The 15,768-nt window shown below is 40.5% G+C and overlaps 1 protein-coding gene and 1 pseudogene across 3 annotated transcripts in view; one reads left to right on the top strand and one right to left on the bottom strand.

Annotated features, from left to right (window-relative positions):
- LOC118651618 (phosphatidylinositol 3,4,5-trisphosphate 3-phosphatase TPTE2-like) overlaps window positions 1-15,768 on the bottom strand; it is an 89,198-nt gene that overhangs the window by 22,033 nt on the left and 51,397 nt on the right. For all 3 annotated transcript variants that reach the window (XM_036300952.1, XM_036300954.1, XM_036300955.1), the window contains one exon: window positions 238-299. In XM_036300952.1, coding sequence (XP_036156845.1) covers window positions 238-299 — 62 coding nt within the window. The remainder of the gene's footprint in view (window positions 1-237; window positions 300-15,768) is intronic.
- On the top strand, window positions 10,102-11,249 carry LOC118651617 (annotated as a pseudogene).

Raw genomic sequence — 15,768 nt, 5'->3', positions numbered from 1 at the left:
GCACTAGTGTCTCACTGACCTCACCCTAGTCCTGGCCCAGAGTAAGGGGTATCTAGATCACTTATAACCACAAGTTAAACAAGGAAGTGTTAAAACCAAGCTTTCTAATAACAGCCTCTCCCATTACAATTTCATTACATACCATGACTCAAATAATCATCCTACCCTACCAATGACATTTCAGAACTAGCAAATGCAGTCAGCATAAGACAACGTTTGTAGTAACATCTTTCATACCTCTGCAGTTGTAAATATTTCACAGGCAATAAGGCACGCACAAGCCATAGTTCCAGTTCTTCCTAGAAAAGAAAAGAAGTTAGCTCATTATTCAGGGTAATATGTGGTTATAAAAATACTCTCAGAAATATCCAGAGGTCATTTTGAATTGATTTTCTTTCACTCTGAAAGTGCTTGTTCAGAAAACTTCAAGTCAGAAACAGCCAAAGCTGTTTCACTGCTCTGAGGTTCTCCTAGGAATTCTTCCGAACCATGTGCATGAGTGCACATGTGCTGTGTGCGTTGTTCTTGAATCACTACTGCAGTCACAGGCAGAGGCAACCAGTTCTGCTTAGGATTCTAACACTACAGAGCTACTCGCCAGTTAAGAATAACATCAATAAAAGAAAATGGATAGAACCTCAAATACTATCTAGCATTTGCAATACCCATTATTCCTTCCATTTTAGTTAAAGTTTTTAAGTGTGTTATAAAATACTAGGGGCCCGGTGCACGAAATTCGTGCACTGGGTGTGGGGGGGGCGGGGGGAGTGTCCCTCAGCCCAGCCTGCCCCCTCTCACATACTGGGAGCCCTCAGGCGTTGACCCTCATCACCCTCCAATCGCAGGATTGGCCCCCAGCCCAGGCCTGATGCCTCTGCCAGAGGCGTAGATCCCCATCACCCTCCGATCGCCTGATCGGCCCCTTGCCCAGGCCTGACGCCTCCGCCAGAGGTGTCAGGCTTGGACAGGGGACTCCCATCTTCCCCCGATCACTGGCTCTGGCCCCTGCCCAGGCCTGAGGCCTCTGGCCCAGGAATCATGCCTGGGCAGGGGACCCCCATCTCCCTCTGATTGCTTGCTCCACCCCCCGCCCAAGCCTGACGCCTCTGACCCAGGCTTCAGGCCTGGGCAAGGGGACCATCATATCCCCCCAATCCCTGGCTCCGCCCCCCACCCAGGCCTGATGCCTCGGCCAGAGGAGTTGACCCTCATCACCCTCCGATCACCAATCACCGGATCGGCCCCTTGACCAGGCCTGAGGCCTCCGGCAGAGGTGTCAGGCCTGGGCAGGGGACCCCCAGCTCCCCGCGGTTGCAGGCTCCGCCCCTGCCCAGGCCTAACGCCTCTGGCCTAGGCGTCCGGCCCGGGCAGCGGGGACCCGCAGTGGCAGCGGGGGGCGCCGCGATCGTGGGCTTCGCTTCAGGTCCAGGCAAGGGACCCCTAGCTCCTGGGACTGCCAGCTTCCACCGTGCCCAGCTCCCATCGCTGGCTCCACCCCTACTTCCTGCTATCACTGGCCAGGGCGGCAAAGGCACCTGATTCTCCGATCATGGCTGGGGGGCAGGGCAAAGGCGGCCCCAGGGCCGCCTTTGCCCTGCCCCCCAGCTCTTAGCTCCCTCCCCCCTGGGTTTCTGATCACTGTCAGTGGCAGGGGGCTTCTTCCTGCTTTCCCTTTCGCCTCCCTGCATTGTGCCTACATATGCAAATTAACCGCCATCTTGTTGGCAGTTAACTGCCAATCTTAGTTGGCAGTTAATTTGCATATAGCCCTGATTAGCCAATGAAAAGGGTAGTGTCGTATGCCAATTACTATTTTTCTCTTTTATTAGTGTAGATATGAAAGCAGAAAACAGTATAATGTACCCCCATATACCTGGTCCACAGATTCTATAATTATCTATACTAATAAAAGGGTAATATGTTAATTAGACCAGACATCTTCTGGACATCCTTCTAGACAAAGCCACGGTGGTGGGGGCCGAGGCAGAGGTGGTTAGGGGCGATCAGGCTGGCAGGGGAGGACAATTAGGGGGTGATCAGGCCAGCAGGGTAGCAGTTAGGGGGTGATCAGGCCAGCAGGCAGAAGCAGTTAGGGGCAATCAAGCCAGCAGGGGAACAGTTAGGAGGCTATCAGGCCAACAGGCAGAGGTGGTTACGGGCGATCAGGCAGGCAGGCAGGCAGGCAAGCGGTTAGGAGCTAGCAGTCCCGGATTGCGAGAGAGATATCTGACTGCTGCGGGCCTGAACCGGCAGTCGGACATCCCCTGAGGGGTTCTGGATTGGAGAGGGTGCCGGCAGGGCTGAGGGGATCCCCCCTTCCATGCATGAATTTTATGCACTGGGCCTCTAGTTATATTGTTTACTTGGTTTCTTAAATTTATTTTTAGAGAGAAAGGAATGGTGAAAGAAAAATCATCAATTTTGTTTTTTTCCACACTGATTTATGCATTCATTGGTTGATTCTTGCATGTGCCCTGACAGGGGATCAAACTCACAACCTTGGCATATCAGGATGATTCTCTAACCAACTGAGCTGCCCAACCAGGGCCTATTGCAGTTTAATTTCTCTCTTCTTTTTTTCTTTCGTGTTTCATCTCCTTCCCTCTTTTACACATGCACTTCTATAGCATTTAGATGCACATACCCTGCATCTATACAGTATCTAGTGTTTAATATCTGGGTTTAAAACAAACTCTTGATTTCATGTCATTTCATCCTTAAAGTCTCTTGTGTTTTATTCCAATACATATTTTCGTCCTGCCGAGCAAAACTTGGGTTAAAAATGTTGCTTTTTATTTCTATAATTATCTGTAGCTTTTGTCTTATCAGTATATGATGAACTTATTTTATCCAATTCCAAACTTATCCCTTTAACTTGAGATACACTCTGATTTCTATTCTATCCTTTTAAAACGAACTACTAAACTTATTTTACAACCCATAGTTTGAAAACCACTATTCTAAGCCAAGTACTTCCAAAGAGGACTTTGAACCATCCTATGCTATGATAAATAAAAGCTTTTTAACAACCCAGCTTTCAGTAGTGTATAGACTGTTAACATTTCAATTGTAGATGACATCTCTGGGTCTCTATAACTCTAATATCTTTCCTTTGAAAAGCACTTTTGCAGATTTATATCCCTGTGGATAAGGACAATGGCATACACAGTAAATGCCCTCTCATCCAGTGAAGTCGGGTACAGCAGGGAATCACAAAAATGACATTGCCTATTTTCACTTTAAAAGAATATACATTTATTAACTACACTTCTGATTTTGGACAAAGGTTTTGGAGTTTTTTCTTGGAAAGGCTAGGTCCATGGTATAAATAATTGCATCATCTATAATTTTTAGTTTCCCATTTTAAAAAGCAATCTAGGTGCAGAACCCCTTTAGATTTTACTACTGGAATTTTTCTCCCAGTGTTTTACTTTAGTCTTACTTGTATTTAACTAGGCTGTAATTATGGTTGTAGCCACTTAACTTTATTGAATCTTCTTAAAACATTTAATTTAAGTTTCCTAAAACTATAACTTGTTCTGTTCACTCTAACATTTCACAGATCTACGTAACACTTGATTATTTGACATAAGTATAATAACAAATGAAACTGGCAGATACTGGCAGAAGTAGAAACAGATAGGCATACTTTAGAGAAGCTTTCTAGCTGCAATTTGTCAATGTGTCAATGGACACCAACAGGTGAGTTCATAGAGGGAATGGAGAGCATCATATAAGTCACTAAATTGGTTAGTTGAAAGTCAGTAAGAGAGCTTTTGTTATCCTGAAGTCGGCAGAAGCATCTTGCACCTCTAAATGTAATAAAATTCTTGACTTTCATAATGATAACTAACATTTGGGTTTACATATCTCATATAATCTTTACAACAACTCTGTGAGTAGCACAGGGAAGGAGAAACCGAGGTTCTGCAAGTTTAAGAAACTTTCACATAATCAAAATAGCAAGCTATCTTAATGCCAACTTATGTGACTTTTTACAACAACCCTTACGCTTTAGTCTTTTTCAAGCCATGTCCATCACCCCTCCCCACTGTGTAGACTTACATGCTAAATTCTTGAATCTATAAGCAGATCTATAATCTATGAGGTGATTTCCCAGACACCAAGAGTGGTAGGTGTGATTGTGTGATTGTGTGTGTGTGTGTGTGTGTGTGTGTGTGTGTGTGTAAGTTGCATGTATCTCCATCTAATACATATTACTTTTTTCTTTGTAAACAATAGACTGTGGTCTCCATGGGAGAAGTGCATGTGTCTGCTAAGTACCTATCACATACCCTACATCTATACAGTACCTAGTGTTTAATACATGAACGAATGGACATTTATACTTTTCCAATTTATCATGACATCAAGTCCCACGACAACTCCTTTATCTCGTTTTGTTTTCACTTCCTCATTGAACTAGATGCACAATGAATAATTTCACTATTGGCTTTACCAATATCACATAACATTGCCTCTCTTACTTCTGCATCCTTTTGTTGTACCCACTCTGTAAAAGCCTAATACTTGATTAATTTGGGCATCCACTTCCTCCATTCTTACGTATAAAAACATCAGAATACATAGACACCAGAGATGCAGAGAACTGCTGGAGAAAAATCACACAACTTTTCATATTGCTAATAATATAAATTAATGTTCCAACACATAAACTGGACCTTTAATGCAGCCAAAACACTTCTATATGTTGCTAGTTAGTTCCTTTTCCTAGTTCTTTTAGAATCTGATTTAAATTTTCCCTACATTCCTCAAATCTCCAACCCAACCATCTTCCCAGTGACTCTCAGTTTGTGTCTTCATTTCTTTCTTCACAGAGGCAAGACCTCCCTTAACTTGTTGCCTCTCTGAGTCCCCACTACAAGCTTCCCATGATTACATCCATTCTTTTCCCTTCCTTTGAATCTCACTTGTGAAGAGTTTCTCCTCTTAATTCAGCAAAATTCTCCACTTGGGTTCTGGATCCCATCCCCTTCTCTCAACTCAGTCTTGACTTTATCAGTCTCCACTTTTCAGTACCTTCAAAATCTCTCTCTCTCTTCTCTCTCTCTCTCTCTCTCTCCCTCTCTCTCCCTCTCTCCCCCTCCACCCCCGTCTGTCCCCTTTCTTCCTTTGACAAATAAACATAGTCAGGTCTCCTCACTTTGCCTTATAAACAACACTCTCTATGGGCCCCAAATGCCTAAACAACTAATTTCTCTCCATTTTTTCACAGCTAAGCTTCTTGAATCCCTAGTCTAAACTTGCTATTTTCACTTCCTCCTCAATGATTCTAGTGCTGGCTATCTTTAGCCCCCACTTTAATCATTATAATCACTACCATTATTCACTATTTATTATGTGTTAAACACTTGGAAGCTGAATAGCATGCTATTAAACAATGATTGGGTTACCAAAGAGATCAAAGAAGAAATTAAAAACATCCTGTAAATGAATGACAATGAAAATAAATACAAAATCTATGGGACACAGTGAAAACAGTTTTGAGAGAGAAGTTTATAGCTCTACAGGCCTACCTCAAAAAAGAAAACAAAAACCTAGAAAAAATGGTAGAAAATCATCTAACTCTACAACTTAAAGAATTAGAAAGAGAGCAACAAGAATAGCCCAGAGTAAGCAGAAAGAAGGAGATAATAAAGATCAGAGTAGAAATAAATGACATAGAGACGAACAAAACAAAAAAAATATAAAGATCAATGAAACCAAGAGCTGGTTCTTTGAAAGGATAAACAAGATTGATTAACCTCTAACCAAGAAGCAAAGAGAGAGGACCTGAATAAACAAAATCAGAAAAGAAAGAGGTGAAATAACAACAGACCCCACAGAAATACAAAGGATTGTAAAAAAAAATACTATGAACAACTCTATTCCAACAAACTAGACAACCTAGAGGAAATGGGCATTTTCCTAGAAAAATACAACCTCCAACAACTAAATCAGGAAAAATCTCAATATACCGATAACTATGGAGAAAATTGAAGCAGTCTTCAAAAAGCTTCCAGCAAACAAAAGCCCAGCGCCAGATGGCCTCACAGGAGCATTTTACCAAACATTCAAAGAAGAACCAAAACCTATCCTGCTCAGACTATTTCAAAAAATTCAAGAGGAAGGAACACTTCCAAGCTCATTCTATGAAGCCAGCACTACCCTAATACCAAAACCAGATAAAGACACCACAGTGAAAGAGAATTAGAGGCCAATATCCCTGATGAACATAGATGCTAAAATCCTCACCAAAATTCTAGCAAATTGGATCCAGCATTACATCAGAAAGATCATACACTATGACCAAGTAGGATTTATCCCAGGGATGCAAGGATGGTACAATATCTGCAAATCAATAAATGTGATACATCACATAAACAAATTGAGAAATAAAAATCACATAGTCATATCAATTGATGCAGAAAAAGCATTTGACAAAATCCAACACCCTTTCTTGATAATAACTCTCAGCAAAATGGGAATAGAAAGATCATACCTCAACATAATAAAAGCCTTATATGACAAACCTACAGCCAACATCATACTCAATGGGCAAAAACTAAAACCATTTCACCTAAGAACAGGAACAAGACACCACTTTCACCACTCCTGTTTAACATAGTACTAGAAGTGCTAGCCATTGCGATTAGACAAGAAGAAGAAGTAAAAAGCATCCAAATTAGAAAATAAGTAAAACTGTCATTATTCACAGATGACATGATATTGTATATAGAAAACTCCAAAGATTCCATCAAAAAACTATTAGACTTAATAAATGAATTTGGCAATATAGAAGGATACAAAATTAACACCCAGAAATCTATGGCTTTTTTATACACCAATAATGAACTCACACAGAGAGAAAATAAAAAAACAATCCCATTTACCATTGCACCAAAAAATTTAAGATACCTAGGAATAAACTTAACCAAGGAGTTAAAAGACCTGTACTTGGAAAACTACAGGATATTGAAAAAAGTGATAGAGGAAGACATAAACAAATGGAAGAACATACCATATTCATGGATTGGTAGAAACAACATCATTAAAATGTTCATGCTACCCAAAGCAATTTATACATTTAATGCAATCCCCATTAAAATACCAACGGCATATTTTACACACCTAGAACAAACTCTACAAAAATCCATCTCAAATAAAAAAATGAATAGCCACAGCAATCTTGAGAAAAAAACAAAGTGGGAGGGAGCATAATACCAGATATCAAGCTATATTACAAAGCCATGGTTTTCAAACTGCCTGGTACTGGCACAAGAACAAACATATAGACCAATGAAACAGAACAGAGAACCCATAGACCCAAGCCATTATGTTCAATTAATATTTGACAAAGGAGGCAAGAGCATACAATGGAGTCAAGACAGTCTCTTCAATAAATGGTGTTGGGAAAATTGGTCAGGTACATGCAAAAAAATGAAACTAGATCACCAACTTATACCATACACAAAAATAAACTCAAAATGGTTAAATGAATTAAATGTAAGATGGGAAGCCATAAAAATCTTAGAAGACTCCATAGGCAGCAAAATTGCAGATATATGTCGTAGCAATATCTTTACTGATACAGCTCCTAGGGCAATGGAAACCAAGAAGAAAATAAACAAATGAGACTACATCAAAATAAAATGCTTCTGCACAGCAAATGAAACCATCAACAAAACAACAAGAAAGTCCACTGCATGGGAGAACACTTTTGCCAATGTTGTCTCTGATAAGGGTTTAATCTTCAACATTTACAGGGAACTCATACAATTTAACAAAAGGAAGATAAACAACCCAATAAAAAAAGGACCTGAATAGTCATTTTTTCAAAGAGGACATACAGAAGGCTGAGAGACATATGAAAACATGTTCAAAGTCACTGATCATCTGAGAGATGCAAATCAAAACAACAATGAGGTACCATCTCACACCTGAAAAAATGGTATCATCAACAAATCAACAAATGACAAGTACTGGAGAGGATGTAGAGAAAAAGGAACCTTTGTGCAGTCCTGGTGGGAATGCAGACTGGTGCAGCCACTGTGAAAAACAGTATGGAGTTTCCTCAAAAAGTTAAAAATGGAACTCCCATTTGACCCAGTAACACCACTTTTAGGAATATATCCCAAGAAACCAGAAACACCAATTAGAAAGGATATATGCACCCCTATGTTCATAGCAGCACAATTTACCATAGCTAAGATTTGGAAACAGCCTAAGTGCCCATCAGCAGATGAGTGGATTAAAAAACTGTAGCACATGTACACAATGAAATACTATCTATATATATAAAATCCTAATATGCAAATAGACCAAATGGGGGAACAACCAAACAACTGAACAACCCAAGAACTGGTCACTATGACGTTCGCTGACCACCAGGGGGCATGTGCTACACATGTCAGGTATTGGCAGCAGGCAAAAGATCGCGTCACATGTCGGGCATTGGCCGTAGGGCAATGGTGGAGCAGGTGAGAGGGGGTGCCAGACCAGGGTGGGGTGCCAGTCGCTGTCATCAGGGCGAGCCTCTGGTGGTTACTGAAAATTCTTTTCTCCTGCATGCCATGGTCCCACCAGGCTCTTGCACCTGCTGCTGGCGCCAGCCCCTCTTGTACCAGCTGCCAGTGATGGAGCTGCCACTTGCACTTGCTGCCAGTGCCTGGGGCTGGCCCCAATCGCTCAGCGCTGGCAGCGGGTGTGAGCGGCGGCTCCCAGCCCTGATCGCCCCTCAGGGCTTCTCCACCTCCCCTTGCTCCTGAGGGGCAATCAGGGCTGGCAGCCGCCTCTTGCACCCGCTGCCGGTGATGGCCCCACTCACACCCCTTAGCCGGCTCTAGAGCTGCTGCTTGCACCCACTGGTGTGCCCAGTGCCGGTCCTGATCGCTCAGTGCCATCAGCAGGTGTGAGTGGCTTCTCCACCTCCCCCTGCTGCTGAGGGGTGATCGCACCAGCAGCCACCCCTCACACCCGCTGAAGGTGCTGGCCCCACTCGCATCTGCTGCTAGCGCTGGGCCCAGCCGACCCCAATCTCTCTGTGCCATCAGTACGTGGGAGCAGCAGTGGCAGGAGCTGGGCTGCTGGCAGACAAGGGATGGGGGCCATGGCGGGAGGGGCTGAGACCCGCCACTGTGCCCACCGCAGCCTCGTGGCCCACAGTTCCTTTCAAGATGCATGAATTCATGCACTGGGCCCCAAGTGCTGCTATAAAAAGGAAGGAACTTTTACCATTTGCAACAGCATGGATGGGACTGGAGAGCATTATGCTAAGCGAAATAAGTCAGTCGGAGAAAGATAAATACCACATGATCTCACTTATATGTGGGATGTAATGAACAGCATAAACTGACGAACAAAAATAGATCCAGAGACAAAGTAACACTGAACAGACCGTCTAACCTCAGATAGAAGGCAGGGGAGCAGAGGGGTTAGAGATCAACCAAAGGACTTGTATGCATGCGTATTAGCATAATCAATGGACACAGACACTGGGGCGGTGAGGGCTTGTCCTAGCCTGGGGGGGTGTCAATTGGGGAAAAAGGAAAAAAATGTAATACTTTAAACCATATATATATATAAATATCTAGGAATATATCTAACCAAAATTACACAAGGTTTTCTGTGCAGAAAATGAAAAAAGTTATAAAGAGAGATTGAAGAACACCTAACTAAATGAGGGGCAATCTCCCTTCATGTATGAAAGAATCAGAATTGTAAAAATTTCAGTTGTCTTCAATCCGCAGATTCAATGCAATTCTAAACAACATTGAATCAAAATCAAATGTATTTGTGTGTATGTGTTTATGTATGTGTAATTTGACTAGCTGATTACAAAAGTTATATGGAAATGTAGATGGTCTATTAAGACCCAAACAATTGTGAAGGAGAGCAAGATGGGTGGACTCCCTTGACTGGGAATCGGGAATATTAGAAAGCTATGGTAAGTAAAGTAGTTTTGCTACAGGCATACAGACAAAGAAAAGACTAATGAACAGAATAGAAAGTTCAGAAATAGAACATGTCCTGCAGAGCAGTAAAGAAATGAAAGTCTAGTTCCCGCCCCAGAGAGCGGCGAGGTGACAGCCACAGTTGATTATGGAAGATTCCCACAAGAGTACTACTTCAGACACAGACCTCAGCCTGGTTCCACAGTTCAGGGAGCTCATATTTCTCATATCACTCAACAGATGTCACTAAGAGGATCTGTGCCAGTGACAACTGTACCTCTTCCTCGAGAGCAAGTACAGGTTCAGAGGGTCATCCAGACGGCTCAGTCTGTGTAATTCACCCACCACACGTGCAAGTGGTATCATCTTTATCAGAAAGTGAAGAATCTCAGGGCTCATCTGATAGCATAGGCTCCTCACAGAAAGCCCATGGGATCCTAGCAAGGTACCCATCTTATAGAAAAAATTTGAAAGATATATCTTCTGAAGATACACAGGGCAGAAAAGGAGACAGAGAAAATCCTGGCGTTTCTGCTGTCACTTATATGTCTGCTCCAACTTCCATCTATCAGAATAGCACCGGACAGTACATTGCCATTGCCCCCCAATGGAGCCTTATAGCTGGCCAGTCCAGCACAGATGGAGTACAGGGACTTCAGACACTAACCATGACAAATTCAGGCAGTACCCAACAAGGCACAATTCTCCACTATGCACAGCAAATACTTGTGCCCAGCAACCAGGTGGTTGTACAAACTGCATCAGGAGATATATAGACATTTCAGATTCATACCACACTTTCAGCTACTTTGCTGCCACAAACTGTGGTGATGACATCTCCTGTGAGTCTTACATCTCTGACAACTAAGACAGATGATCCCCCGTTGAAGAGAGAAATAAGGTAGAAGAAAAACAGAGAAGTGCTCTAGAATGTTGCAGAAAGAAAAAAGAATATGTGAAATGCCTGGAAAATCGAGTTGCAGTCCTGGAAAAATCAAAATATAACTCTAATAGAAGCCCTAACTGGTTTGGTTCAGTGGATAGAGTGTCAGCCTGCGGACTGAAGGGTCCCAGGTTCGATTCCGGTCAAAGGCATGTACCTTGGTTGCAGGCACACCCCCAGTAGGGAGTGTTCAGGAGGCAGCTGATCTGTGTTTCTCTCTCATCGATGTTTCTAACTCTCTATCCCTCTCCCTTCTTCTCTATAAAAAAATCAATAAAACATATATTTTTAAAAAAACTCTAATAGAAGAGTTAAAAACCTTGAAGGATGTTTATTCCCATAAAAGTGTTTGATATTTGAGAAAGAAAATATTTTGTGGATTTGCCTAAAAATTAAATGATTTTTTCTTTTTAGTGGAGTTACACAAATTAAAAGGTAAAAAAATGAATCTTTTATTTAGGCTTTTGCAACTCACAGTCTTATGCAAGAGAATTGGTGACAGAGGATAAAGTGGAATATGACCTCAAGGAAGATACTGGCACAACTGGAAACTCTATAAAAAAAAAAAAACACTAAAGAAGCAGGAAGTAAATACTAATTAATCTGAATTTTCTAAATAACAGTAGTTGTCAATAATCCAAAAATGGCAGACAAGATGAAATTTGGTAAATTTTCAAAATTAAATCAATTTACCCTATAGGTCTGTATTTCATGCTGTTTCCTAAAATTAACTCTTTTCAGTTGTGTGCATGTGTATGTATTTTATTTCTGCCAATAAATTCTAAATTACCAAAAGAAAACCTAATGCATAACTAAATGTAATAATCATGTGTTCTGATTACATATACATATTCTATTGTCAAGTCTTTTAAATGGCTCTTAAGTTTATTTATTGGACTTGAGAGAGTTTTGAAGAGTGGGAAAAACAAATTTTGAGCCCTTGTCCTAATAGACATCTAAGGTACATGAATGGGGTGTAGTGTTTTTGTACATTTATTATCAGAATGGAAAGAAAACTGTTTAAAAGTTTGACACTTTTAAATAGTTGTTTTTTTGGGTTATTCTGGGAATGGTGGTTTTCTACAAATATATAGCAGATTGTTTTTTGATTCTATATTCTGTAAGCAGTTGAATATGCATTACTTATTCTGTTGTGCTTTAATAGAATGGAATGTTTACAGGCCCTTAAAGTGATATTAGAGTTTTTTTAAAAAAAATCAAAAAACTTCTGAAGATGCATACCAAAGTTTCCCAAGAGTATTTTATAATCAATTTAATGTAACACTTATCAGAATAAAATAATACAGTTATTAAAGCAATTTTGTGCTAGAGACTATTTTGTAATGTAGTGAATGGTATATTTATAAAAGTGATTATCAATATATTTTTATAGCTAATCTTTATAAATTCTAAAGTCGAGTTTTTAATGATTATTTTAAATGTTTATATAGTTTGTTTAGTAAAATAAGATTTTGCCTCTCAAAGTATCATTTTTATATTATGAAAGTAAAGTTTCACATTGGCTAATATCTGGATTCTAAGTTTGATATACAGTTTTTCCAAAGTTCACAAATGCTGTCAGTATACCAATGTTTAACTTCTGTTTTTCAATTTCTATAAACTTTGAAATTGTAGTGCAAAACTATTGTGTGCTTCTTATACAATATGTATCATATTGTTGTCTATGAAATTAAGACATTTGATAAAATTAAGTTTGCTGAACGTAAAATACATTGCTTGATATATAAATGACAAGCTCCTGATAACCATTCTATTAATTATACTAAGTATAATGTATTTCTAGTTTTTAAATGGGATCATTTTTCAATTCTGGTCTTCATAACCTATTTTAAAAGAGAATATGTTGTATGTTTTAATTTATTCAGAACCAACTGCAATAAACTAATGATATTTTTTGTTCTAAAAAAAAAGAAATGAAAGTCCAATCAGTGTGCTGAAACAATTGGATAGTCATATGGTAAAATATGAAATTTGATTCTTTCATCATATCACACACAAAGATCAATTTCAAATGGAATGAACCTTCTATAAGATAATACAGGAGAATGCCTTTGAAGCTCATCAGGACATAAAAACACCTTATTAAGAGAAAGTATGATATAGTACATCAACTATGTTAGAAGTAAGATTTCTGTTAACCAAGTGATATTCAAAAAGAAAAAGAAAATTACAGTGCAGAAAAAGTTTCTTGCAATACATAGAACAAATAGCAGAGTTGAAAATCCAGAAAACATAAAGAACTCCTATAAGTCAACTGGAAAAAAATAATCTAGGAGAAAAATGGACAGGAAAATTAAACAGAACTTTAAAAAGAAAGATATCCAAGTTGCTAATAAACCTATGAACACTTTCTCAATCTTACTAGTAATCTAATTAATAATTAGAAAGGCAAATGAAAGCCATAATGAGATACAACTTTGAAATTGTACCGCAATTGAAAAACATGTGAACACAGAATAATATAAATTCCCTCTCAACAGCAACAACAAATTTTAATTTGAAATGAATGCTTTCCTCCAAACAGAGACTTAGCTTTAATTATCAGAAAACTGAAGTCAATTGCTTACACTATGAGTGTGAAATGGCCATTTTTGTGAGTAAAAAAATGGTAAAAAACAAAACCTGGCAATTCCATATTATTCAGCTTCTATGTTTTCTATTTATCCGTGGCATTGTATTATATATATATATATATATATATATATATATATATATATATATATACATATATATATATCTCCTATATAATAAAAGAGAAACATGCAAATTAACTGTCCCTCCGCTATACTCAAGCTATGCCACAAGCCACACCCACAAGCCAATCAGGAGCAAGTATGCAAATCAACCCAACTAAGATGGCAGCGACCACGATGCTGGAGTGAGCAGGAGGCTTGGGTTGCCCCCAGCGATGGAGGAAGCCAAGCTTCCCACCTGCCCTGGCCGGCCCTCGGCTCTGCTCAAGGCTACAAATTTTCAATTATAGAAGATAAATAAATCTCAGATACCTGCTTCCAGATGGCAATGGCCTCCGCTCAAGGCTACAAAATTTCAATTATAGAAGATAAATAAATCGCAGAAAAAAGAAAAAAGAAAAAAAGGAGAGGCTGGGAGCTTGGGTTGCCAGGGGGGCGTGGCCAGCCTGAAAACGGCCCTCGGCGCCTCACCCAGGCTGACCACACCCCCATGGGATGAGGGTCCCCACTGCGGGGCTTGGCCAGCCTGCAAACAGCCATCAGCCCCTGACCCAGGCTGGCCAGGCATCCCAGTGGGGACCCCCACCCTGAAGGGGGTGTGGCCAGCCTGGAAACAGCCCTCAGACCCTCCCAAGGCTGGCCGGGCACCTCAGCAGGACCCCCACCCTGATCCAGGACACCCTTCAGGGCAAACTAGCCAGCCCCCACCTGTACACTAGGCCTCTATCCTGTATAATAAAAGGGTGATATGCAAATTGACCCTAACAGCAGAACGACTGGGAATGACTGGTCACTATGACACACACTGACCACCAGGGGGCAGACGCTCAATGCAGGAGCTGCCCCCTGGTTGTCAGTGCATTCCCACAGGGGGAGCACTACTCGGCCACAAGCCAGGCTGATGACTGCCAGCACAGTGGTGGTGGCGGGAGCCTCTCCTGCCTCCTCAGCAGTGCTAAGGATGTCCAACTGCAGCTTAGGCCTGCTCCCCGCTCGCAAGTGGACATCCCCTGAGAGCCCCGGGCTGCCAGAATGATGTCTGACTGCCAGCTTAGGCCCGATCCCCTGGGGAGCTGAGAACCATCCCCTCCCCACCAAGTGCACAAATTTTTGTGCACCGGGCCTCTACTCTAATATATATATGTAATATTTCAACCTATGGAACTAACAATAGAACTTTCCAACTACTAACGGGCTTAAAACTAATTTTCATGTAAAATTAAAACTTGATTCTACTCAATCAATAAGGCAATATTAAAGTATTGTGCTTTCCTGGAATTCATTTGCTGGATTTACAATGGCTTTAAAAATTTTTATCCCCACCAAAATCAACTTTGTATCATTATACTATAAACATTTCAGATAATTTTTGGTTTATGAAATATCATTGTTTTGGGCTCTTTTAACCTTAAAAGGTTCTTACAAAGTTAAAAAAACCTTAAAATAAAATTAAAGGGTCTGATGATTTCTAAAGTTAAACACACTTTTCATTTTGACTGATATTTTGAGAAATTAAAAATGAAAAAACTGATAGTAAAGAAGGGAAAACATGCTCAATCTTTCTTAGTTCTTTTATGCCTGTTTTCTTTCCTTCTTTTCTCTCTCCCTATCTCCCTTTTTCCTTTAGTCTTTTTTAAAATTTTGTTTTATTGCTTAAAGTATTACAAAGAGTATTACATATGTCTCCTTTCCCCCCCGCCTTGACCTTCCCCCAGCCTCCCCTACCCCCCAGTGTCTTATGTCCATTGGTTATGCTTATATGCATGCATATACGTCCTTAGGTTGATCTCTTACCCTCCCCCCCGCCCCCCACCAACCCTCCCTGGGCTTCCCGCTGTAGTTTGATGGTCTGTTCGATGCTGTTCTGCCTCTGTATCTATTTTTGTTCATAAGTTTATAATGGTCTTTATTATGCATTAATGAGTGAGATCATGTGGTATTTTTCTTTCATTGACTGACTTATTTCACTTAGCATAATGCTCTCCAGTTCCATCCATACTGTTGCAAATGGTAAGAATTCCTTCTTTTTTACAACAGCATAGTATTCCATTGTGTAGATGTACCACAGTTTTCTAATCCATTCATCTACTGATGGGCACTTAGGCTGTTTCCAAATCTTAGCTATAGTAACTTGTGCTGTATGAATATAGGTATGCAT

The sequence above is a fragment of the Myotis myotis genome, unplaced genomic scaffold (genome assembly GCF_014108235.1).
Source record: "Myotis myotis isolate mMyoMyo1 unplaced genomic scaffold, mMyoMyo1.p scaffold_m19_p_3, whole genome shotgun sequence".
Lineage (NCBI taxonomy): Eukaryota > Metazoa > Chordata > Mammalia > Chiroptera > Vespertilionidae > Myotis > Myotis myotis.
The sequence above is the reverse complement of the archived record's forward strand: the minus strand, read 5'-3'. Positions and strand labels throughout refer to the sequence as shown.